Below are 26760 nucleotides of genomic sequence, written 5' to 3' on the forward strand. Positions count from 1 at the left end.
GTTATAGTACTCTAATTTGAATTTATGCCAGCTTAACTTCGATAACATCTAAAAACTCTGCTCCTTTTCAGCTCTACCCCCATGCTTTTTGGTCATTGATATCACAAAATTACATCTTAATATGTTATGTGTCCCAAAACATAAACTAATGATTATTTTAAATGTATTGGTCTCTTAAATCATTTAGGAAACACAAAAATGAAGCTACAAACCGTTGTTACAATTAAAAATAGCTTTTATAATTGCCCATTTATTTCTCTTTATTGAGATCTTTATTTCTTTATATGGCTTCAAGTTACTGTCCAGTGTCCTTTCATCCTCTAGGACTCCCTTGAGCATTTCTTACAGGGCAGGTTTACTTCACTATCTTCCCAGAATCCTTTATAATGGCTTCTTCCAGTAACTTTAATTTTGGATTTATTTATTTGATTTGAAGCTGTATATTTTTGAAAAGAAAGGTTTAATATTAATATTTATAATTTTTAAATATGCAGTGCACCATTTATTTTGGTCTTGCAAATGTTGGGAATATATTTGGACACAAATAAAAAGAAATTTGACTCATTGTGGCTGTTTTAGTCAGTCTTCTTTAAGAAAAAGAGAACCAATAGGATACACACACACACACACACACACACACACACACACACACATATAGTTTTATTATGAGGAATTGGCTTACATGATTATGGAGGCTGTGAAGTCACAAGATCCATAGCCAGCAAGCTGGCTAAATCAGTTAAGCTATATTCACAAAGTTATACAATCATCTATCACTATCCAATTTTAGAATATTGTCATCATCCCAAAAGGAAACCCCATACCTACTAGCATTCACTGCCCATTTTCCTCTCTCCTGACCAGCTCTAGGCAACCTAAATTTTACTTTTTACCTCTACCAATTTACCTATTCTAGACACTTCATATAAGTAGAATTTTACAGTATGTGGTCTTTTTTTACTTCTTTCACTTAAGATAATGTTTTCAAGTTTCATCCATGTTGTATCATGTATAAAACATAATTTTTTATTACTGAATAAGATTCCATTGTGTGGACATACAATTTGTCCGTTCATGAGCTAATGGACATAAAGTTGTTTTTTACCTTTGACTATTATTAATAATGCTGCTATGAACGTTTGTGTGCAAGTCTTTGTGTGAACATATATTATAAATTCTCTTGAATATAGACCTAGTAGTACATGTTTCACTTTTTAAGGGACTGCCAAATTGTTTTTCAAAGTGGCTATACCATTTTACATTCCCATCAGCAATGTACAAGCATTCAAATTTTTCTACATCCTTGCCAATACTTGTTTTTATCTTTTTGATCATAGCCATCCTAGTGGGTATGAAGTGACTTTTCATAGTGGTTTTTTTCATAGTGGTTCTAATTTGCATTTTCCTGCCATCTAATGATATTAAGCATCTTGTTACATGCTTATAATCTGTTTGTATACTTTACTTGAAGAATGTCTATTCATATTCTACCCATTTTTTAATTGGATAGCCATTTTATTTTTGAGATCTTAAGAGGTCTTTAGATATTTTAGATACAAGTGCCTTATCAGGTATATGATTTGCGAAGTTTTTCTCCCATTCTTTATGTTGTCTTTTCTCTTTTTGCTGGTGTCTTTTGAAATCCAGGAGTTTACAATTCTGATAATTCAATTTATCTATTTTTTTCTTTTGTTGTTTGTGATTTGGGTATTGTATCTAAGAAACAATTACTTACCCAAGGTCATGAAGTTTTATAGTTTTAGCTCCTACATTTAGGTCTGTGTTTGTCTATGTTGTGATACGTGAATACAACTTTATTCTCTTACATGTGGTTATTTGGTTGGCCCCAGCACTGTTTCTCTGAAAATATTTTTCTATATCCACTGAATTGTCTTGGCACCTTTGTTGAAAATGAATTGACCATTCTTTTAAAGGTTTATTTTTGGACTTTAAATTCTATTCTATTGATCTACCTATCCTTATACCAGTACCACACTCTCTTGCTACTATAGTTGTTTTTTTTTTTTTTTTTAATCATGAAGGAGTGTTAGATTTTGTCAAATGCTTTTTCAGGATCTGTTGGGGTGATCATGTGGTTGTTGTCCTTTTATATTATGTGATAAGTTACATTCGTTGATTTTTGGATGTTAATCCAACCTTGCATTTCTGTGATAAATCTCTCTTGGCCATGATGTATAATCATTTTCATTTGTTGCTGGTGTCAGTTTGTTTGCATTTTGTTGGATAGTTTTGGGTGTTTTTTTTTTTTTGCATTTATATTTATAAAAGATGTTGGTCTGTAGTTTTCTTTTCTTCTGATACCTTTATCTGGTTTTGATATCAGTAATAGTGACCTTGTAGAACAAGTTGAAAAATGTTCCCTTATCTTATAGTTTTTGGAATAGTTTATAAAGAATTGGTATTAATTTTTAAATGTAATTGTTTTGAGTTTTTATGGCTTCCTTTATAGTATACCCTTTGCTATTGTTAAATTGCAAGCAGGGTTATAAATGGAGACAGAAAGGTATTGTTTAATGCTGATCATTTCCCTATAGAACAGTTGATGGCAAAGGTACAGTACTCCAAATAAAAGTGTTGAGTCTTTATTCTGCCTACTTCTGCTATACTACAGTGCTGGATACTGCACCACTGGGGGACGTTCTTAATTGCAGAAACAAATTATAAAGCTTTTATATTTTGAATTCAGAACCATAGTTGGAAGATGCCTTTCAGTGCTATTTTCTTCAGTGGAGTCATGTTAGGTACATGCCTAACTTACTGTCCCCACTTTAAGAACTCCTACCTGTAGCTTACTGGTACAAATTTGTTTAGAAATATAATTTAAACAAAAATGAGCAAGGATGAGAGAGAGAGAGAGAGAGAGAGAGAGAGAGAAGTGGGGGGGGGGAACCAAGAAATAGACTCTTAACTCTAGAGAACAAACTTTGGTTTGATGGTTACTGGAAGAGGTAGGTGGAGGGAGGGATTAAATAGGTGATGGGGATTAAGGAAAGTACTTGTTGTGATGAGCACTGGGTGTTGTATGGAAGTGTTGAATCACTGTATTGTATACCTAAAACCAATATTACACTGTATGTTAACTAACTGGAATTTAAATAAAAACTTTAAAAAAAAGACTGTTGTGAAGTATTATACTTCTTAAATAAGAAAGTCTGAGAACAGGAAAGTTTGTTGAATCCCAGACATCATGTAAGGTAATCCAAACAATAAATATTTAGATTGTCTTCCTACGTGTTTCCAAGTACCTTTGGTCATTAGTCACTGTCAACTCAATGGGAAAAATTGACACTGAAGAAATAATAATAGCTAATGTTTACTAAATAATTACGATGTGCCAAACACTGTTTTAAGTTCTTTACATATACTATATCTTTTGTCTTCATAGCAATCTTATGGAGTCAATACTAATATTATTCTCCACTTTACAGATGTGAAAACTCAGAAACAGAGAGGTCATCTAAGTTGCTTCATGTCGTGTGGGTAGAAAATGGTAGAGCCAGGATTTTGCCTAGGTTATGTGACCCCAAAGGCCATCTTGAACCAGGAGTTAGGGTAGATTAGGCATATTCCAGAGCAGGGATTCAATTCAGGATTTCTGTATTACAATTTTTGAGTTTATAAGTCCTTTGTCCCTCTCTTGATGAAGACTAACATTTTCAGTCAACATTTAAGAAATGTTCATAAAGGAAGTGCTAAGATGGTTCTAAGGATTTGAAATTAAACAGTCTCTCTCTACAGGGATGATGTAATAGACAAGTTAACAAAATAAATATTTAGCATTTATTGAGTGCTGTGTTTCATGCATGGCAAGTTGACTCACTTGTATAAATTCACTGAATCTGCAAAATAACTCTATGAATTAAGGATGTATTATTATTATCACTTTTATTTATAGATGAAGCCACTGAAACAAATATATATAACTTGCTCAAGGTCAATTAGCAATAAGTGCCATAGCCCAGGTTTGAACCTGGATGGTCTTGCTCCAAAATCTCTGTTCTTAATCATTTTGCTATGCATTTTCTCTAAGGAAGTAAATAGTCATCTGACATTGTCACAACAATGCAGTCACACCAAGAAAGCAGTGATAAGACTGGAACATTGTGCTTATGCATGTGGAGGTTGGAATCACTTCTGTAGGAGAGAAATGTGTTGTGGCTGAGAGGAGGAGAAAGGCTTTTTCTGCAAATCTGAGACAACCTGAGACAAACATGGAAATAAGGAAAGAAAAATTACTTTTAAAAGGGAGGCCGTTCGCTTGTGCTTTACCAGAAGATGGGAATGCACTGATAGGGTGTGGTGCACACTTTGGAGCTGTGCCTGCTTGGTCCTGAGGGAGCTGTGGTTTGGGAGGGTTTAGAGTTGTGCCTCACGAGCGGAAAGGGTCAGTTTGAAAGAACAATTTTAGAAAGTGAGTTTGATAAACTCAATTAGCATGTATAGAGGTTGAACCAACAATAGATGAATAGAAACATCAATTACAAGTGTTTTTAGTAATCTAAGAAGCACCTGGAAATTAGGAAAAACTTGACCATAGGGGCAATATTTCTTTCTTAGTGCCAAAATTGTAATAGTTGTCTCTTTCTTGTGGCAGTAACATCAGGGAGCAGGGTTTATTCGGCACTTTTCTTCATGGACACACAAGCATGTCCCATTGTCCTAGTTTTCTTGCAAGGTGCCCTACTGTCTCTGTGTGTATGAGTGAGAAGAAAACGTGCCCAGAGCCGTCAGTGACCAGAAAGCTGGATGTGTGTGGGCAGTTTTCCTCCAGATGTGTGGGTCCTCTGGTCTGCAGCCTTGAGGGACTTGAGAGCTTTCTTGGTCTCCTTGAACACTTGCATTCACTCACCTCTTGGTAATGAAGGCACTGTTAATGTTCTTTTGAATTTGAGGAAACTTGCAACTTTAAAGGATCATCACATTATCAAAATAAATGTCATGTAATGTTTTCAATGAGATGATTGTAAAGTTGAGGTTTCTAAGTTATTTTTTACCAAAAGGAAAAATTATATTCAAAAGCAAATAATCCAATATTGCCCACCCATCATATTTCTCATATGCAAATGGAAATCAGTGAGAATCAAATGTCAAATACAGACACTTAAAAAAATACTTTTGGTCTGTTTTTACTTTTAAGATGACCTGGTGCCTTCTTTTTCTCAAGTCCTCACACAGGTATTCAGGAATACCAAGATGGTGTGCCAAAAATCCCAACAGCCTGTATTACAGTGGAAGATGCAGAAATGATGTCAAGAATGGCTTCTCGTGGGAACAGAATTGTTATTCAGCTGAAGATGGGGGCAAAGAACTATCCAGATGCTGATTCCTTCAACACTGTAGCAGAGATCATTGGCAGCAAGTACCCAGAGCAGGTGAGTCAAGGAAATGGGTGGGCTGTCTTGGAGTAGGGTTTCATGGTCAAGTGTCAGTTTTTAGAGATGGTTGGGGAAAGAGAGAACCTGAATCTGCAGAGATGGTCCTTATAAACTCATTAGTGGCAGGATCTTTGTATATATTTTTTCCAACCAAAAGTTCTACAACATATTGAAGGGTGGAATAGGATCCATGGTGTGGAAACTCAGCCTCTGAATAGCTGAGGGCACTACTTGTATATATGTGTTGTGTTTATTCCAACTAGAGCCAGGTTAGTATTTGAGATCATACCGATAGCTAATAGTTACTGTGCCTATTGTATGTATGGATTATGTTATTTGATTCTTTCAAAATTTAGTAAAGTTGGATTTATTTTCATCATTTTATAGGTGAGGAAACTAATGTAGAAGGTAGCTCAGGTGCCTAATGTCCACACAGCTAGTAAGTGGCTGGGAAAGGACTGAAACCTAGGACCTTATAAATGTTAAACCAGGTTTTATTTTATTTTATTTAAAAAAAAATTTAAGTCTATTTGTTTATTTTGAGAGAGAAAGAGAGCGTGAGTGGGGGAGGAGTAGAGAGAGAGAGAGAGAGAGAGAGAGAGAGAATCCCAAGTAGGCTCCATACTGTCAGTGCAGAGCCCGATGTGGGGCTTGAACTCAGGAACTGTGAGCCAAAATCAAGAGTCAGACGTTTAACTGACTGAGCCACCCAGGCACCTCTAAACCAAGTCTTAGACCGCAGTAATTTCCAAAAGTATTTATTTTTCCTTGCAACATTTGAAAATCAAATAGTACTAGAGGCAGATCCATACTCTATGCTAGCTGAAGGTTAAATAAGTTTGGCAGGTTACTTATTCTGTGAGTCTTAGAGAACTTCCCCTCAAAGACAGAATGGTATAGGTAACTTACCAGGATTATCATGAGAACTCGATTAGCCTAGCACGTCAAATAGCCAGCACAGTGTTTGGCACAACATGGCACTCATTGAATGTAAGTTTACCTCATATGGCATCAAATGTACAAAAAGAAAAAACAAAACAAAACAAAACCAGTTTTGATAAGGTGTCTGGTATAAATTTCCTCTATTAATAGCTACTGAAATTCTAAAGTAGCACTTAAAGGAAGTGATTCCAGAATTTCAGACTTATTTTTGCTTAAGGAGATCAATGGGATGAAGGAAAAAGTGAATAGTGATAGAGAAACAAATCTTCCATACATGCCTTAACTCAGGACCTCTCCCAGACTTAAGGGTTTTGCTGCAGTAAAGGTTGGTTTTATGTTTGGGACCCTTTTCTTCCTTCCCAAATCACTTCCAGGACACGGGCATGCATCAGCTTTGGGGTTGTAGCCACAGGGATGATTGAAAAGCAAGATCTCGGTGGTACCATAGGGAGTCAAATAGCTGTAGAGAAACTCTAGTTTCAAACATTGAAAAAGCAAACAAACAAGTCCCTTGCCCTTTAGGGAACTGGTAACAACAGAAGAATCCAGAGTCTATATTCCAGCTACTAAGTAGTCAGACCCCTTAATGTGTAACCTTACCAGGTGTTTTCCCCAGTCAGTAGTTCCAGGATCTACTGGAAAAAGTGTTGCCATTTTTAAGGCTGTCAGTACAGGGCAGGAGGGGTTTAGGATTATCTGTGATCAGTTGTCTGGGCGAGCAGGCTACTCTGGCCCCTAGCCTGGGTGGCAAGTTGAGTGAGTTATGGGGACCCTTAGTCTGAAACAGCCAGGAGGTATCAAGGTCTGAGTTAAATCATTAAAGTAGAAGAGTTTCTGGGCATCTTCGAGCTGGGAATGCTCAGTCTGGCTACTCCTCAGTCTGGCATGATTTTTTTTTTAAATCAGCTTTATGGAAGTAAAATTACATAAATTTACCAAATTTAAGTTACAATTCAGTGAGCTTTGAAAAATGTATGCAGTAATGTAACCACTGCAATAATCATAATATAGAATATTTTCATCGCTCCAAACACTGCCTTGTGCCCCTTTGCTGTCCATCTCCTCCTGCCCCATGGTAACCACCGATCTGCTTTTGAGAACTATAGTTTTTTCTTCTCTGGAATTTCCAAGGAGTGGAATCACAGAATCTGTAGTCTTTCCTCTGTGGCTTCTTTCAGTCAGCATACTGCTTTTGAGATTATCCACATTGTTTTACCAATTGTCCATTCATTTCTATTGCTCCTGAGTGATATTTAATTGCATGGATATACCACAATTTGTTTATCCATTCAGCAGTTGTTGCACATTTGGGTGGTTTCTAGTTTTTGACTATTATGAGTAAAACTTATGTGACTATTCTTATATAGTCTTTCCGTGTACGCGTGTCTTCATTTCTCCTTGGGTAAATGCCTAGGAGTGGAATTGCTGGGCCAGCCTGAATATGAAGCAATCTGGTCGCCATCAAGTTGCCTCCATCTCTTAATTCTGTGCGATAGACTCTTTAGGTGGGTAGATTCCAGAGAAGTGGGTTATAAGTACACTGTTACCAAGATATACAAGGTAGAAGATTAACAGAAGCTCTTCCATAAAGAAGTTACGCTATTACTTCCACGGAAGGAATGTGGATGAGTGTAGTGAAGTCCATGTGACTGTTTTGGGGGGGTGGGGGTGGGAATCTGCCTTATACTCTGCCCAAAACCGCAGGGGATGCCCAGGCTGTGAAGGGAAGCAGCAAGCATGTATCATTCCCCCCCAGGCATCAGTGAGTTAAGGAACCTGAGTAAGCACAGTCTATCCCTGATAAATGCTATCTCTTCCAAGAAGCTTCCTTTGGTAACCTTCACCTCATCCCGGCACTGTGTGCTGTTATGATATCATTGTTACGGTGTCATCTTCCCGCCAGAGCTTGCAAATGCCCTGAGCAGACACAATGTTTACTTTTTTTTTTTTTTTCCTTGCTTTTCACTAATGCCTATCTCAGGACTTGGCATGTAGTAGCTTCTCGAAAACATATTTTGTTTCAGTAAAATGAAAAGAGGAAATGAAGGAGAAAATGGTTGGAGAATTTTCTTAATCCTTTAATATCTAGAAGTTCTACTGCCACATTCAGAACACCGATTATCCATTGGCATATTGGACATCACTCCTAAATGCAGCTCTGTGTGTCCAAACCTGAACAACTCAACTCCCTCATGCCTGATCACTTGCCTTAGTTTCTCATCTCTGTGAAAGGAACCATATTTACCTGTCAGCCCGTTTAGAGAACGTCACAGTATTTTTCATTGTCTCCTCTTTATCTATAGCCTGGTACCACATCCTTTTAAGTCTACTTTCTGCATATTAAAAAAAAATCTGTCCGTCTTGCCTTTACTGTAATGATTGTCCTAATTTAGGCCCTTGCTCTTCCCCCCATGATTTTTTTCTTCTAATATCTCCTCTATTTCTGTATTTTTGCAGTGTAGCTCAGAGCTATCTTACAACACTGATCTCCACATGGTGTTTCCCTGCTGTCAGGCCCCCTCTCTTGTTCCTATAAGATAAAGGTTATGATAAAGATAAATACTCAGTTATGAGTAATCAGAGGTGAGCAGAAGACAAAGGAAAAGAGACAAAGAGGGAAGAATTTGGGCAGGTTAAAAGGAAGGCAGTTATAGGTAAGAGGAAATTATGTAGTCCTGTTCATAAATGAGCAGAAAATGAGAATGAAGGAGGGGAAGGAAATTTATAATGGAGACTCAAATGCCAACTAAGACCTATTTTTTTCATTGACTGGTGAAGGAGTCTAGCTCTCCTAAACTCTGGCAAACTTTCCTAAAATCACTCAGTGCCAGTGATTTAATTATCAGTACAGTAGCCCCACCTTATCTGCAGTTTCACTGGCCACAGTTTCAGGTACCTTTGGTCAGCCGAGGTCAGAAGCAGATGATCAGAAGGTCACGAGTAGCCTAGGGCTACATCACATGCCTGCGTCATTCTCCTTACTTCATCCCATCACGTAGGCATTTTATTATTGTACATCATCACAAGAAGAGTGAATATAGTACAATAAGATATTTTGAGAGGGACACAGAGACATTCACATAACATTTATTACAATATATTATTATAATTGCTCTATTTATTACTGTTGTTAATACCCTACTGTGCCTAATTTATAAGTTAAACTTTGTCATAGGTATGTATGTATAGGAAAAAATATAGTATATATAGGATTCGATGCTGTCTGTGGCTTCAGGCATCCACTGGGAATCTTGGAATGTGTTCCCGATGGATGAGGGGGGATTGCTGTAATGGCGACAGTGATATAAATGTTGATGGTGCTGGTTTAGGTTGACTAACGTGTCTCTGACACATGCTGAGCAAATTAGTTGCCATGGAATTATCTCTAAAAAGGAGAGGGTTTATTGCAGCCATTATTCTGCTTTGAGGTCAGACATCCTGGATGGCTTGAAGAAGTGCCTCTTCAGTGCGAACACCCAGCACAGCCCTTTAAGTCTCATTTTTTGTTCACAGCACCTTAATGAAAGAAAAACAATTAACACATAAAGAATCCTTCTGATCTGGCCCAAGAACCATGGACAAGGTGTGGTGACTTTCCGCTCTAGAAAAGCACATATGTGATTGATGAAACATTAATACTTTACAAAACCCTATTGCATAGTAGGGCCATAAGCCTGTACTGAATTAACCAACCACAGGCTTTTAAAAACGCCAGTAATACAGATAGTTTATTGGGTTTCGATATATGAAAATGGCAGACTAGGGCTATTATACACATTACTTCTACCGTCTTCCTAAACAACCCACAGTGGCATGTTTTGGCTCCTCCAAGCCTAGAATTCTCTCTGCACTTCGACCTCCTCAGAAACTGCTCTTCTGTGGTTAGGGCATATTGTGGAGAATTCAGCAGACCTTGAACACACTGAGGAGGTGCATTTCATGGGCGGAAAACAGTCTTCTAGAAGCTCTGACCTTAGGTCTCTGAACTCCTTTCTCTCAGACAGCTTTATTCCTAGGAAACCATGGTACCTTTGAGGCCCACCCATAGTTGAGAAGGAGGATGCGAGAGTGAGAACAAGAGCATTTTGACTTCTGAGCTGATACTTCCAGGTGCTAAATTAGCAATATTATGTCTATTTCCCATTCATTAAGGAACTAATTTGCATTGGAAAATTCATAGAAAACTTGTTGCCATCCATGAATAAGTTTTATTTTTGTATTAAATCAATAGAGGTTATCCTAACGCTTAAAGTAGTCTTGGACAGAAACAGAGACGGAGAGGTAGGGGTCTTAGCATCTAATACCAATCCCTGATTTTCAGATGAAAAGATCAAATCCCAGAGTGACTTGTCCCAGTGGACACAACAAATGTGTGACAGGAGCACACCTGGAATGTGACTCCAGATTTCCTGACTCCCATTTCTTTCGGCCCTAAGGATATCCCATTGTGCCTGGCCCTACCTCAACTGGATAGAATCTGCACAGGCAGTGCCGTCCCTACTGAGTCATTACACAGGAGAGATTTTGTCTTCCTTTCATGCCTTTTCTCCTGACATCTCTTTCCTATATACAAAGAGCTCTCATAAATCTCATCCCTAGTTGTCTCAGAGTTTTCTGAGAACTCTCATGAAGGTTGTCACCTGGGAAAACCACCAAGTGATATGTCTGTTCTTCTGTGCATCATCTCTCAGGCAAGTCTTGCTTGAGTCTCATCCCTCTTTAGCTCCTTGTCACTTTGGAACAGGATCTGATGGATGAAATCACTTCTGTCATCTTAATGACTCTTTATGACACCCTGTTCCCCTGTGCCCCTGTTCATATCCCTTTACTCCCCCCAATCAGGTAATAAGGTGTTTCTGTTTTAACAGAGGACCACAGACAAAGCCAACATAGGTCTACTACCAGGCACGTCATTTAAAAAATTAACAACTTTTTAAAAAACATTCTTTAAGTTTATTTATTTATTTTGAGAGAGAGAGAGAGAGAGAGAGAGAGAGAGAGAGAGAATGAATGAAGGAGGGGCAAAGAGAGAGGGAGAGAGAGGATCTTAAGCCCCAACATGGGGCTTCTTGAACTCACGAATTGTGAGATCATGACCTGAGCCGAAATCCAGACTTGGACACTCAGCCAACTGAGCCACCCGGGTGGCCCCAACAACTTTTTATTTTGTAGTAATTTTAGACTCACAAGCAGTTGCAAAAATAGTGCTGAGAGCCCAGGTGTACCCTTTGACCACCTTCCCCAATAACAACATTTTACATAACCATAGTACATTTACCCAGTGAGGAAACTGTACTCTTGAGAGCAAGTTGCTTTCTTGTAAAGCAGGGGCTTCCCTGTGGGCATCCTCTGTGTAGTGCCCAGTGTAGGGGGGACCCTCCTCTGATATCAGCCCAAATAGTCCTTTCCCATCCTTACTTTGTGATGCTTCCAGGGTATCTCACTCAAACAAACAAGCAAACACAGGAGGAGAGTTGTTCTCAAACTGACCTGATAAGAGGGCATGTTACTGGAAATGAGGATTTAGTGCACCTGTAGGAGAGACTCCCGTGATAACAGATTGCCCTGTGTTGACTCTGGAGGCTGGCCTACTTCTTTTGCTCCTCAGTGATTTCCTAGACCTTATTTTGAGGTTTTTCCTAGTAAATGCAATATTTTAAAAATGTTAATATATTCCAGAAGTCTTCTGAGGGAATTATGTGGAAAAGAAAAATGTTTCAGATTTTTTTTTTTGGCTGATGATATCTAAACCCATTTTGATAAAGCCTTGATGAGTGAAATTGTTTTTTTTTATACATACCTTTTTCCTACAGTAGTTATTTTCATGGATTCAAAGAACAATTTCAGTTTTCCTATAAAGTATTATTTCAAATATAATGCAGCACTATGGAGGCTAGTGGGAAACATTGAGATGAAAGCTCTAGTTTGTTAGCTGGAGAGCTCACTTTTTCTTTGTGTGTATGTGTAGGGGAGTAGGATTTCTCAACATCTACACTATTGACATTTTGGGCCAAATAATTCTTTGTTGTGGGGGTCTGCCCTGTGCGTTGTAGAATATTTAGCAGCATCCCTGGCCTCTCCCCCACACCCTATAACCATGACTGTCAAAATGTCTTCAGACATTACCAAATGTCTAGGACAGAAGTCACCCCAGATTGAGAATCATTGGTGTGGAGTAATGGAAGGAACACTACGTGAGTGTTGCCAGGCCTTTGTTCTGGTTTTATTTCTGCCACAAATAAGCTGAGTGACCTCGGCCCACTCAGTCCTTCAGCTATAGAATGAGGAACTTCATCTGGAAAAACTCAAAGGTCATTTCCAGCCCTAAAATTCCATTATTAAAAAAGAAAATACTTGGAGATTATCATCAGACTAATAGTACACAGTGTATGGGGCCCTTTTATTATTTGACAGTGTTGGTAGGTGTTTTGTTTGTTTAATATTCTGTTTTCAAATACAGTTAGCAACTCTTCTATTAAAAAAAAAGTTAAATAAACTTTTTTTGTGTGGCACTTCTTAAACCTTTACTATGCTAGTGTACTCTGGGAATTTTTAAGAGGTAGTTTTGTAATATTCCCTAAACTTTTTGAGAAACAGTAGGATAGGGGCATAAGATCTCTTGGGGAGCTTATGTTTTGGTGTTTTTTAATATTCACTTTAAAAAACTATTTGTTCATTAATACAACACAAATTTATTGAGTATCTGGTATGCGTCAGACATGAGGGTTGTAGCAGGAGCGTGGGGTGGGCAGTATAGCACTGTAGTTAGAAACATGGCCAGTAGAATTCAAATCCTACCTCTTCTATTTTCTTGACCGGTTGTTTTGCCTCTCTGACCCTCAATAAATCCTGGCCTTCCCTGGAGAGGGGAAAGCTTATGCAAAAGCAAGGGATTGAGAAATAGGAAGGGCAAATTGGAGGGACAGAGCACAGCCCTGGCATGTCATGTGCAAGGCTATGGCTTTGTCCTGTTGGCAGTAGGAAGTCACTGAAGGGTTTTAGCAGTAGCTTTGCCTTTTAGTACCCTCTGGCCACTGTATACATTAGCAGGGGCAAATACTGAAATTCAGGCAGAAGATAATAGGACTGGAACTGAGCCAGTTGACATAGTGTTGAGAAAGAGGAGAAGGATTCAGGGAATACTTAGGAAATAAAATTGGCAGAGATTGTTAAAGTTTGGATATAGAAGAGACAAAGAAGGAAATGTGCAGTTTGGGTGACTAAGGGGAATTCATTCATTAATTCTACAAGAATTTATCGAGCTCCTGCTGTGTGCTGGCTGTATCACATTGCCCTCACAGCACTTGGGGCGGAAGAGACAAGCCGGTGAACAGGTAACCACTATAGAAGGAGATAAGTGCTATAATATGGCAGCTACATGGTACAGTGAAGGCTCATTGCAGTGGTGAACATCCTGGTCAAGGAAGCCTTTCTGGAGAGGTCCAACTTATTCCTACAACACAAGTAGTTTACCACGAGGAGTTAACCAAGCTAAAGGTGCTGGGGTGCTGGGATGGGGAATGCTCCAGAAGAGGAGTAGTATGAATATAAGCCCAAAGAGTAGCGTTTTTCTTTTCTTTTCTTTTTTTTTAAGGAATGTGATGTGACTCCCTTTAATTTCCAAATCCATCTGATAATGAACCCTGTGTTCATGGGGTTATGCTGTAAAAGAACCTAAAGGAAAACACATGGCCTATTTCATGTATATGTTTTTTAACATAAATTATCGAAAAGCTCAGCAGTCCCTTTGGAAACAGCTTTAACATTGATGCTGTCAAGACCCTTGTTGAAGGAATAAACAAAACCTGACTGACCTGGTGAACAAAATCATGCCCTACAGAATTGACTAGTTAGATGCTGTGTAGCAAATGCAATTTTGCCTTTCATCCGAATACGTAGTCTGATGATTTGTAAAACCTTCTTAATGGGTACAGCAAGTTATTTTGCCTGGGTGGGAGCCTTTTTACTAACTTAAGCAGCTGTTTAAACTTTCATAAGCAAAGTAATTATTAAATCTTTCATGAACATATTGGGTGGAACATTTGTTCACATCTTAACCTTGAGTTGGAAAGTTTTAGGGGGTGGGGTTAAAGAGTTTGAAGCTGGCAAATTTCATTCTTTTTATTTTTTTTCTTACTTATTATAAACTTTTTATGGCGTAGAACCAGCCAACCTAAATCATGGAAGGAAAAATACATGTGTGGCAAGCATGAGGCATTTCATTGTTTATTTTTCAAATTTCTGAAATGTGCTCAGAGCTGTGTATGCCTCTGGGCTCATAAAGACAGCAAATGGAAATAGCTCAAGCCAGACGGGCTGTTTTAGATAGATAGCCACCCAGGTAGACAAGGCAAACCTTGGAGAGTGTTCTTTCCTGGACTCAATAAGTCATCCTAGTGGCCAAAATGGTACTTGCAAGTAGGAGGATGCCATCTTTCATGGGTTTGAGCACCTTTCTTTTATTAGTGATGGAGCCATTTAATAATAATCACAAGGTGAATAGTAATCCACATTTATGGAGTGCTTACCATGTGATGCTTCTCATGCATTTTATCCTTTAGTCTTCACCATGACCTTGTCAAGTAAGCAATGCTGTTATCCTGTGTGGCAGAGCTAGGAGTAAACACAAGTTTATTCTATCCTGGAACCTGTACTCTTTGACGACTCATCATCCTGGACTTCTTCGTCTTTTTCTATTCTAGGTTGTGAGGTACTGCTATCTAAAGAGTTTTGTGTTTTACCCTAAATGGAAAGAAAACCAGCATAACTGTCCACATTATAATCAACAGCAACAAATGCTTGTTGAATACGTATTCTGTGTAGAACTTGTGTTACAAATTTGGGAAATATTCTGAGCAAAGAGGAGAGACAATAAAGGGACGCTTGCGTGGTGGCTAAGTAAAGTAGGCAGTGAATTCTGGAAATCAGAATCTACAGGATTGACTCAGGGCCTGCAGCGTTGCGTCCTGGCTGGCTCAGTACAAACGTACTGTACAGTATTTTACAGTTGGCTGTGTGCTCTCACCTATATTATCTCATTTAATTCTGACAACAGGGCTGATGTTACAGTTTCCACTTGAAATTTCTTTTTAATGTTTATTTGTTTATTTATTTAGATGGAGAGAGAGAGAGAGGAATAGCACAAGTTGGGGAGGGGCAGAGAGAGAGGGAGAGAGAGAATTCAAGCAGGCTCCACGCTGCCAGCACAGAGCCCAATGTGGGGCTCAAACTCATGAAACTGTGAGATCACGACCTGAGCCCAAATCAAGAGTTGGACACTTAACCGACTGAACCACCCAGGCTCCCCCACAGTTTCCACTTTAAAGATGAAGAAGCTGAGATTCAAAGTCAATTATTCATGCTGAGACACACATCTAATAAGCGGGAGTTAAGATTCAAAGTTTGATTCCTCTATAACTTGCTGTAGTCACTGCCTCGAGCCCTGCAGTTTAAAATAGCATAGAAAAAAATGCTTTAAGGATGCTGTAAAACACAGCCTTAAACATGAGCCACCCAGCTTCTCTCCTTCAAATTCTGAACACCCACAAAACTCTGTGAGGTGATAAATATTTATTATTTTAAGCCACTAGGTTTTGGAGTGAACTAATACAGTAATCAAAGAACACAAGACAGATAAGCAGGAGTTTAACAGATGGTCAAGGAATTTATTGGGACGTGTCTGGGCAAAGAAAAAAAAACGCATCTAAAAAAGTATAAAAGTGTGCCACAGCAAGGTACATTTAGGAATTGCAAATAAAAGATAAGACAAAGACTCACAACTCAAAAATCATAGCATTTGGGGTGTGAGGGTCTCACTAAGAACTTACTCTATTATCTGATAATGTAGCAACTAATGTTCCTAAGAGTGATGAATCTGTGAGAAATTAAGTTCCAATTGGGTGATTTAAGAAGATAGGAAAGCAATCAAAACATTGAAATATTTACTTCAAAATTAAAACAAAAAATGTACTGTATAAATCCTTAGTGAAAGGGGAGTCCAGGTTATCCAAAATAGCCACCTCCCTGTGTTGTTACTTCACTGAACTGTCTGGGTCTGTGTTTTGAAAACTTTAAGCTTAAAAGTAGGGCCAAGAAATAGCTAATGAAGAACACCTGGATTTTCCCCAGGATTTTTCACTCCACAGTTCTGCTGCAACAATCAGGTAGAAATTAACATTTTATAACCAATTATGTGTTTTGTTTGGCATCCTGTTAACCAACTGAATTTTTAAAAAAGAGAATTGCCCAAATTGACTTGTTATTCTATGCCATATCTCATTCATTGACTATTTATTGAGTGCTACCCATGAGTTACCCACTGTGACAGGCCCATAAACCAAACCTTTATATTTGTGTTGCAGAAATCTCTCAGTTCCAACTCCACTGTTTTCTAGAGTTAGTAGCAGCTCCTGGTTTATTGTTTACGTTGGATTTTAATATAAAATTAATACCTACTTATTTGAAAAAGAGAAAAATAAAAAGAATTCTTACTCAGAAACACATTAACTCAGACAATTGCTGTTGACATCTTGCTGCGTTTCCTTCCCTGTATTTTCCTTCCCTGTAATATTTTTATATAGTTATATTTTATAGATAGTGTCAGATCTGATTTTTGTTTCACATCAGGCAAACTATCCCTTGGAATAGAAATTTTAGTATCTGTAAGTTATTCTGACAGATATTCGGTAATTTGCTTAACCTGTTATTAGATTTTTTGATTGTACATGAATCTTTCAGTAAAAATGATGTTACATCTAAATAAATATGTGGCCAGGGGATTTTGAAGTTGTCCTTTGAACTGTTTATGGGCTTTGCTAAAATGGAGTATTTTTAAATAATGATCCCCATGAAGCTTAGGAAGAGGTTAACATGGTTTCTCTCCCTGCCAAAAGAACTGCCTTTGGAACATTCTAAGAACACTGTGCGGCCATGTGCCGAATGTGCCGTCATAGTTATGCTGTTAGTTAAATTAAACATGAATGATTGGATGGAGAACGTTATTATTCTGTGCACATTCTTGACTCTTAATTTAAGGTTAAACTAACTTAATTTAATGTCATGTGAATTTTTAGCAGCAATTATGGCCAGTTAATGCATATTCTTCCTTAGTCATGCCTCATCTCTTTGCAAAATTACAATATTTCATTCCAAATTTATTCTGACCACATTTAAGTAGGCCTTTCTCCCATTTTTCCTCAGTGTTTATATCAGAAGCCCTTTGAGTTTATACTATAAACTACCACTTGTGTATTTTTATAATAAGCCTCTAAGAAGTAGTCCTGGAGATGAGCGCACAAGACTCAGTGCCAATCAGAGACCCGGACCTTGTTCCTTCTTCAGCCTTCAGGGGACATTGTAGATGACAGAGATACCATCTTAATATTCTATTCCGGTCTTTCTCCTCTCCATATGTCTGGAATTCCACCACCCAACCAATATTCCTTAAGTATGCCTCAAAGCAGAAGTATGCGTCTCTCAACCTTCTACTTAAAACAGGCAGTGTCTCTCCACTTATGCTAACACAATAGCCAACACTCTTTAAACCTGGCACTTAAAGCCTTATGTCTACAAGATATTTTAAGGGTCATGCCTTTTCCCACAGGTAATCTATGTGCTATAAGCACAGAAGATTCTCTGTTCTATATGTTTTGTGTCGCTTCACTATTTCTTTGCCTTCTCCATACTGATGCCCTTTTCTGTATCTACCTGTTGAAATCTGGCCTACTCTTTATTCATCTGTTCACTGTTTAATTGAATGATTCAATAACATTAATTCATCTAATAAATATTTACTGAGCTCTAGTTGCATGCCGACATTGTTCAAGGGCAAGCTCAAATGCCATCTTCCCTAAGAAGCCTTTCCTGATCACCTCAGCCATATGCATGGTTTCTCTCTTTAGGAACTTCCACTGGTCTTTTTTTATACTTCTCTTTTGTTGCTAATCTATACCTCATTGCCATGTATATAGTAGCCACTCAAAAATGCTTTTCTATTCTTTAAAATGTTTATTTATTTTGAGAGAGAGAGCAAGAGAGAGCAGGGGAGGGGCATAAAGAGAGGGAGAGAGAGAGAATACCAAGCAGGGTCCATGCTCCATGCTGTCGGTGAAGAGCCCAACGCCAGGCTCAATCCTACAAACCATAAGAACCATGAGGTTATGACCTGGGCTGAAATCAAAAGTTGGACACTTAACTAACTGAGCCCCCCAGGCACCTCCAAAATGCTCTCCAATTTCAAGAAAAAAATGAATGAATACGTGAATAAATTAATGATCAAAAGAAAAGTTTTGCCTTCTCTACCAATGGAAGCTAATGATTAAAATAAAATGATTAAACTGGTCTAGAAAGTTAACATTTTTCTGGGTTTTGAGTCTATGAAACACCCTTGATATGATTTCTAACAGAGAAGGGAATGTATAGAATCCCCATCTTCTGATTTACAGATGTTTTTTTTTTTTACCAGCATTCTACCACATTCTACACTATCTAGATATTAATAGCCGTATTACACTTTGTCATTGCTTTTTGTTATAAGACTTTAAGGACTATATGGAATAGAGAGATTCTACTTTCAGAGTGCCAATAACCTACTTTAGTGTTCAAAAAGACAAGTATATTAACCTGAGTAGTGAGAAAAGCAGCAGATTAAGTAATTTTTGAAAAACCATTTATTTTGAACAATAAGAACTAGGAACTTTGATTAGTTCCCAATAGAAATGAGCTGTCAAAACAATAATCATATCTATTGGCCCATGTTTACCACGTGTCAGGGATTTTGCTGTCCAGTTTGTCATTTAATCCCCCCAAACAACTCTATGAATGAGGTTCTTTTGTTTTCCTCATCGTACGCTAGGGAACTAGAAGTTTAGAGAGTCGGGCAAATTGTTCGTGCCCACTGGATAACAAAAGTGGGTGGTGGGTAGAGTAAACCTGTGAGTTCAAGCTCTGTGCTCTTCTTTATCTACCCATGAGGTTGGAAATGTGTGGGCTGTGACAGTGACACTGTCCGTTGCATAACCTCTCAGTTACCTTGAATGATTTCCATTTACATAGTTGTTCTTGTACTAGCTCTAGGGAGCTAGACTGGCTTTTTTTTTCATTTGTTTTGTTTTGTTTTTAGGAAACTATTGAAACCACAGAAAGGGAGAATCTTAAAAAAAATTGTCCCATTTTGAGTGATTAGAAGTTCCCTTTTAATCTGTGCACTGTTCTGTAGCAGAATAGGTGTGACTCTCCTTCTGGAGATGATTGATCATTCTTTTAAAATCTGGAGTTACTTTGAATTCCGTTATTTTTATATTTAGGGCAGAGAAGCAAGGAAAAGGTAAGGAGCCTCTAGTGAAGGAACCAGAACTTGAGAAAGGTGTTTTTGTCTGCCCAGGATCCCTTCCTTTGGGAACAGCCCCTCTCTAGCACTTGTGCTTTGGTAAACTGCCAACTCCCACTATTAAGAACTGGAGTCCTGAGCAGAAACACACAGACTGAGCAGGTTGAGGCCGAGTCATCGTCTTGTTGCCCTGCCCAGTTCAGGATCTCTGAGCTTCGGATTTACCTTCTGAAAAATGAGGTTTGTATTTTGCCTCACTGAGTTGTTTGAGGATTCAGTGAGATGTTGTTCATGAAAGCTTTGGCACGGAATTGTTATTCAGTGGAAGATAGCTACCACACTTAAAGATTCTGAGGACAATTATTTGTCCCCTAAAGAAGAAAAGGCAAAAGTAGACTCTTTCTACTATGGAGGCATAACATGCAGAATTATTAATGGTACTTGAGAAGAATACCCAGCCATTCGAATGATGAATTAGCAAAAGATGATCAGGGTGATTGTGAACTGTGGGATGATGCACTGCTACTTAATCATAACACTGCTATTAAAACTCACAATACTTCGTTCTTTAAAAAATCAATGGTATGAAAGAAACTCAAGCCTCTTGGGAGTGAGGGATTTGAAGGGGGATGTGGAGGGAGTAAGAAGGATGATAGTCTATAAAAGAGTAGCCATCCAGTCATCCAGTGGCCAAATCCTTCCTTTAATGAATAGAGTTATGGCAGTGCTCCAGCATATTAATAAATGCTCCACTATGGGTGGTGAGAACTTCAAAAGTGAAACAGTGCATATTGGATTTGATAATAAGAATATAGAGAATTATAAATGAGATGACCAGGAGGCATCTGTGTTAAGGAAACTTAGGATCAAGACTTTGTATATTCTAGTCAATTAAAGGTTGTGGGCAAAATTAGGGTGCTGTAGTGGAAAAAGAAAGGATCCTGCTGGCTGGTAGAACACTGATGTGAAGTTATGGGGGAGTTTTGATCAAGCATGTATCTTTGATCTTCTGTATGGGGTCTGGAGAGAGTATTAGCAGCTGTAGGTACAGCTACATGATGAGTTAAAATGTGACTTTTTGTTATGTTTTTTTCAAGTTTGAACAATCACAAATTTACAGCAGTTGTACAAAAAGTAGGTTGGAATTTGGAATGCATTTCTACATGGACATGAGATTGAAAATGAGAGTTTATCTTGCAGTGTTAGATATACTAGAATAATGTATGATGATAAGAGAAAGTCAGTGTGAGGGACACAGGGTGATGGATGAAGAGACTAGGGACTTTGGGCCAATTCTTAGCAAAAAAAAAAAAAAAAAGATAATGTTGTCTTTGGTGACCCTATCTTTTTTCCTTTTAAAGTTCCATGTACTTTTCCTTGCTAACAGAACCTCTTGTTTCAAAAAAACCTGATGATATAGTTATTATCCCAATGATATAATTGAAAAAGATGAGGCTCAGAGAGGTTTATGTAACTTGCTCATGTCCATATAATAACTAAACAGGAAAAGTCAGTTTCATAATCAAATATGTTTGGCTCTAAAACTCATGAACTCCGGCATTTTTTTCTTGGGATGTCTGAGTTAATGGTGCCACCATTAACAAAGTAAAGGAATATACAAGGAATATGGGTTGAAGTGGGATATAGGCAAAGAAAAGCTGAGTTTAGTTTTAGATATGTTGATTTTGAGCTACCTTGGGGTAGCTGTGTCCTGATGTCTGGTCACAGGAGAAATTCTGGTTTGTTGCCCAAAGGTGGGTATGGGTACAGCTGGAGTGTTTCATTTTGCTGCAGGATAGTGGAGGAGATATAGGTGGCTACATAGACAGATACCTAGATAGGTATGTAAGAAGATAGATAGATAGATAGATAGATAGATAGATAGATAGATAGATAGATAGATAAAGTTTATTGGTGAGTTGGGTGTTTGGAAGTTGGGAAATGTCTGTAGTCACTAGTCAGTATTCCTATTGCTTTAGCAACTTTTATTTCCTCATGAAGCTATGGCAAATAGAACTTTCATATTTATTTTTTTGTGCCTAAGGGCTGATAGTTCTGCCTATGAATGATGCATAAGTGACAATTTTGTGTTATGAGCATTACTGTGACTCTTGGAATCATCGAATCTCAAGGTTGGAAGGGAATTTAATATTCTCTCTTGGATTTGCTGTATATTCAGACTTTGCTTTACACCTGCGTGAAGTCTTTACTGACACACCCCAGTCCTTCAGATAGCATTCCCTATATAAAAGATATTACTTCTGAGGCAAAAATATTCCTACCTATATGTAGATATTCCCCAGTTGTTCCTAGATTCAGCCATGGAAGACAAATCTCATTAATTCTTCCAGGTGAGAGCTCATTGCACATTTGGAAATAGCCTCTGTGTATCTCCTGATTTTCTCTTTACTGAGCTGAGTTTCTCCTCCCATCTCTTCAGTGGTTCCTTCTGGGGAAGGACTCATTGGCCCAGGTTCTGGAAATGCACTCAGCAGATGGCCTCCATTGTCCTCTCCTTCAGGGATTGTTTCACTGGCAGAGAGCCACTCATACAAGGTCACACCCTGTCCTGGTGTGGTCCACGTCCAATGACTGATTCATAGGGGGGTATAACAGCCCAGTTATTGCAGTCCAATATGTGACAACTCTGATAAGCCATTTTAGTTCAGAGCTGCCAGTGGGGTTAGCTGAGGCCATTGTTGGACTGCATTACAACTTGACTTCTCTTTCTATTCCTTCTTGCATACTTGCCCTCCCTTTCTTAGGGTTCACCCCAAAGGCATACAACTGTGCATGCCAAACTCTGGTGCAGTCTGATTTCTGGGAACCCAATATGTAATGCATGGCTGCAAGTCTTCTCATGAGCCATTCATGAGAAGGGGTAATCTTCTATATGATCATGATATATTTGGCCTTGAAGAATATTTTAAATTAATTTTCATTGTTAGGAATCCAATGTGTAACCTGACACAGTAGAGAATTTTTCAGTGGTTGTGTCTTAGTTTAGGTTCCCCTTCAAAAGCAGAGCCTGAGACAAAAATTACATGTGAGTAGTTTATTTTTGAGAAAATATTCCAAGGAACAGATGTGGGAGACTGGAAACAGCAAACAAGGGAAAGCTAATCCAAGAGTTTGTTATTGAGCTACTCACCACTGTAAGCAACTGGGATTCACTCCCAGTGTGACTCTCTGAGAAGCCAGGTAGATCTGTCTACCAGATAATAAAAAAGGAGAGAATTTACCCATTAGTTCCTGATTCCTATTGGTCAAGTTTTGCATTATGAGGTGGTAAGTCCCTTGCCTCTCTAGGTTTGTGCGTGGCTCAAAACAGCTGAGTGAGTACCTGTCACTTTCCCAGGAAGCAGGCACTGAAAGCCCTGGGCAGAAAGTGAGAAATGCCAGATGTATCTGAGGCAAAATGCTGTTGGGTTACACCTGTTCACAGCTGGTTGCTGCGGCAATTGTGGACCTAAAAACTTGGGCTGGGAAGGTGTAAGACAGGACAAGAAAGAACCAATATAGGGCAATAGCTGTAAGCAACAACATTGTGTTTCTGGGGCCGTCTTTGTATATGGCTTTTATAAAGGACAGAGTGCATTGGACTGCATTTTCTCCTAACAAGTCCATAGAACTACTGCCAGCCTTCTCTTCTTTGATCGTAGAGGTAGAGAAACTTCCCGATGCATTGGAAGTAGTGAAGTGGTATGCTCACTTATCAATAAAATACTTATCTAAAAGATCTGTATGCTGAAAACTATAGACAGCTGATGAAGAAAATTGAAGAAGATATAAAGAAATGGAAAAACATTCTGTGCTCATGGATTGGAAGAACAAATATTGTTAAAATGTCAATACTACCCAAAGTTATCTATACATTCAGTGCAATCCCAATCAAAATTGCACCAGCATTCTTCTCAAAGCTAGAACGAGCAATCCTAAAATTTGTATGGAACCACAAAAGACCTCGAATAGCCAAAGTAATATTGAAGAAGAAGACCAAAGTGGGAGGCATCACAATCCCAGACTTTAGCCTCTACTACAAAGCTGTAATCATCAAGACAGCATGGTATTGGCACAAAAACAGACACATAGACCAATGGAATAGAATAGAGACTGCAGAATTGGACCCACAAAAGTATGGCCAACTAATCTTTAACAAAGCAGGAAAGAATATCCAATGGAAAAAAAGACAGTCTCTTTAACAAATGGTGCTGGGAGAGCTGGACAGCAACATGCAGAAGAATGAAAGTAGACCACTTTCTTACACCATTCACAAAAATAAACTCAAAATGGTTAAAGGACCTGAATGTGAGGCAGAAAACCTCAAAACCCTAGAGGAGAAAGCAGGAAAAAACCTCTCTGACCTCAGCCACAGCAATTTCTTACTTGACATATCTCCAAAGGCAAGGGAATTAAAAGCAAAAATGAACTATTGGGACCTCATCAAGATAAAAAGCTTCTGCACTGCAAAGGAAACAATCAACATAACTAAAAGGCAACCAACAGAATGGGAAAAGATATTTGCAAATGACATATCAGACAAAGGGCTAGTATCCAAAATCTATAAAGAACTCACCAAACTCCACACCCGAAAAACAAATAATCCAGTGAAGAAATGGGCAGAAAACATGAATAGACACTTCTCTAAAGAAGACATCCAGATGGCCAACAGGCACATGAAAAGATGCTCAACATCGCTTCTCATCAGGGAAATAAATACAAACCAAAACCACATTCAGATACCACCTCACACCAGTCAGAGTGGCCAAAATGAAGAAATCAGGAGACTATAGATGATGGAGAGGATGTGGAGAAACGTGAACCCTCTTGCACTATTGGTGGGAATGCAAACTGGGGCAGCCACTCTGGAAAACAGTGTGGAGGTTCCTCAAAAAATTAAAAATACATCTACCCTATGACCCAGCAATAGCACTGCTAGGAATTTACCCAAGGGATACAGGAGTGCTGATGCATAGGGGCACGTGTACCCCAATGTTTATAGCAACACTTTCAACAATAGCCAAATTATGGAAAGAGCCTAAATGTCCATCAACTGATGAATGGATAAAGAAATTGTGGTTTATATACACAATGGAATACTACTTGGCAATGAGAAAGAATGAAATATGGCCTTTTGTAGCAACGTGGATGGAACTGGAGAGTGTCACGCTAAGTGAAATAAGTCATACAGAGAAAGACAGATACCATGTGTTTTCGCTCTTATGTGGATCCTGAGAAACTTAACAGAAGACCATGGGGGAGGGGAAGGAAAAAAAAAGAGAGGGAGGGAGCCAAATCATAAGAGACTCTTAAAAACTGAGAATAAACTGAGCATTGATGGGGGGTGGGAGGGAGGGGAAAGTGGGTGATGGGCATCGAGGAGGGCACCTGTTGGGATGAGCACTGGGTGTTGTATGGAAACCAATTTGACAATAAATTTCATTAAAAAAATAAAATAAAAAAAATACTCATCTTGGCTAGCTAGACTTATCAACAGTAAAATATCACAGAGAGAAATTGCAGAAACCTCTATAAAAGGTCCACACATTCCTTGTGCCTTTCTGCCAATAGCGGACATTTATTGCCAAGTATTTTGACAATGGTTTGCCTAAGAGTTCCTTTGCCGTCTTTGGATTAGTTGCTCTGTGCCCACTGCATTTTGAATGTCACAGAGATTTGACTCTTGTGGTGTTAAGCCATGCAGCAGTTTATTGTTAAATTGGGGTGAGGAGTAAAGGAATTGGAAAGTAGCTTGGAATCCAAATGAAAGATCATCTTTCATTGCATGGACCAAAACACTGTTTTAGTGTCATATCCTATATAGGTACTACTGTCTCGTAGGTGTGGATTAGCCACTAGTGATTCTGCCCTGAAATGGTCAGTCCCAGTAATCTCCATCCTTTTATGGTCAGTTTTTCATTGGCAGCTTCCTAATGAGCCCGTCTTTGGGGTGCCGAGTGGCAGAGCTATGGGGTTTCTGCAAGAGATTTGAGAGATGTAGTCAGATAGCCAATTACCATTTTTATTTACTTTGGGAGAGCTTGAGTCCTGACACCTGCCTAAGACGGTCCTGGTAGTATTTGCACTATCTAAAAAAACATGTCATAAATTTCATACTTGTCATCCCAGGAATGGCAGAAACTGAAATGAGCAGACCAGGACTGAGAGGCTGGTGACAAAGGAGGGGCCTGGTGAGAGGTGCACATCAATGAGACCAGATGTCCAAGCTATGGGAGGAGGAAGGTCAGTTAAGGCAAAGAGGGATAAAAGGGGCTAAGTTCCTAAAATTCATCTGAGAATCAGGAGGCTGGTAAGGAGTTGAAGTGGGAAGAAGGAGGTGGGCCCCAAGCAGAGCGCCTAGGAAGTCGATGTCAGACTGTGGAACAGATGCCTGGGAATAGCAAATATTTATTATGTGTCACTGATTACATGTCAGATGCTGTTCTAATCATTGTGTGTGTGTAAGCAATTTAATTCTCACATTAAGCTTATGAGGTAGATGCTATTATTATCATCAAACCTCTTTAACACTTGAGGCAACTGAGGCACTAGGGGTTGGATGTCTTGTCCAATGTCACAAAGCTTGTATGTGGTTGAGCCTGGCTTCAAACCAGGCAGTCTTCTACCAAAGTTCATGCTCTTCTAAATATGGCATATTGCTTACATACCCGCTTCTGAGGAAGAAGCTTCTTATACATTATACATCTCCTAGACAGAAGGCCAAGATCCGTTCAGAATATGTTGGGGAGGGAGGGAGATGAGTTTATCATATATGCTACCTCAGATCCATCTGGGCCACCTGCATCTTGCATTTGCAGCCAAGAGAACATCCCAGAGGACCTGCCTGGGGAGATCCCTTGCCTGTCACTGTGCTGCTTGGCCAGCCAGCCCCCTGCTTGGAGTTTCTGGCCCTTCCTGTCATTTCAGGTCTTGGATGACATACCCAATCGTGGCATCTGGGACGAGGCACCATGAGCATTGGAAGAAGCTGGATAATACATTCCAGAAGTGCAGGAGAGTTAACTCTCTTTTACTGTGGGATGAAATTTGACAGAGGAAAGCAGGGGACAGGCTGGAAATGGCCACATAAATCCT

General features: G+C 38.9%; 1 protein-coding gene across 3 annotated transcripts in view; it reads left to right on the forward strand.

Moving 5' to 3' along the window:
- CPQ (carboxypeptidase Q) overlaps positions 1–26760 on the forward strand; it is a 447986-nt gene that overhangs the window by 205857 nt on the left and 215369 nt on the right. For all 3 annotated transcript variants that reach the window (XM_042972841.1, XM_042972842.1, XM_042972843.1), the window contains exon 4: positions 5186–5393. In XM_042972841.1, coding sequence (XP_042828775.1) covers positions 5186–5393 — 208 coding nt within the window. The remainder of the gene's footprint in view (positions 1–5185; positions 5394–26760) is intronic.

The sequence above is a fragment of the Panthera tigris genome, chromosome F2 (genome assembly GCF_018350195.1).
Source record: "Panthera tigris isolate Pti1 chromosome F2, P.tigris_Pti1_mat1.1, whole genome shotgun sequence".
Taxonomy (NCBI): Eukaryota; Metazoa; Chordata; class Mammalia; order Carnivora; family Felidae; genus Panthera; species Panthera tigris.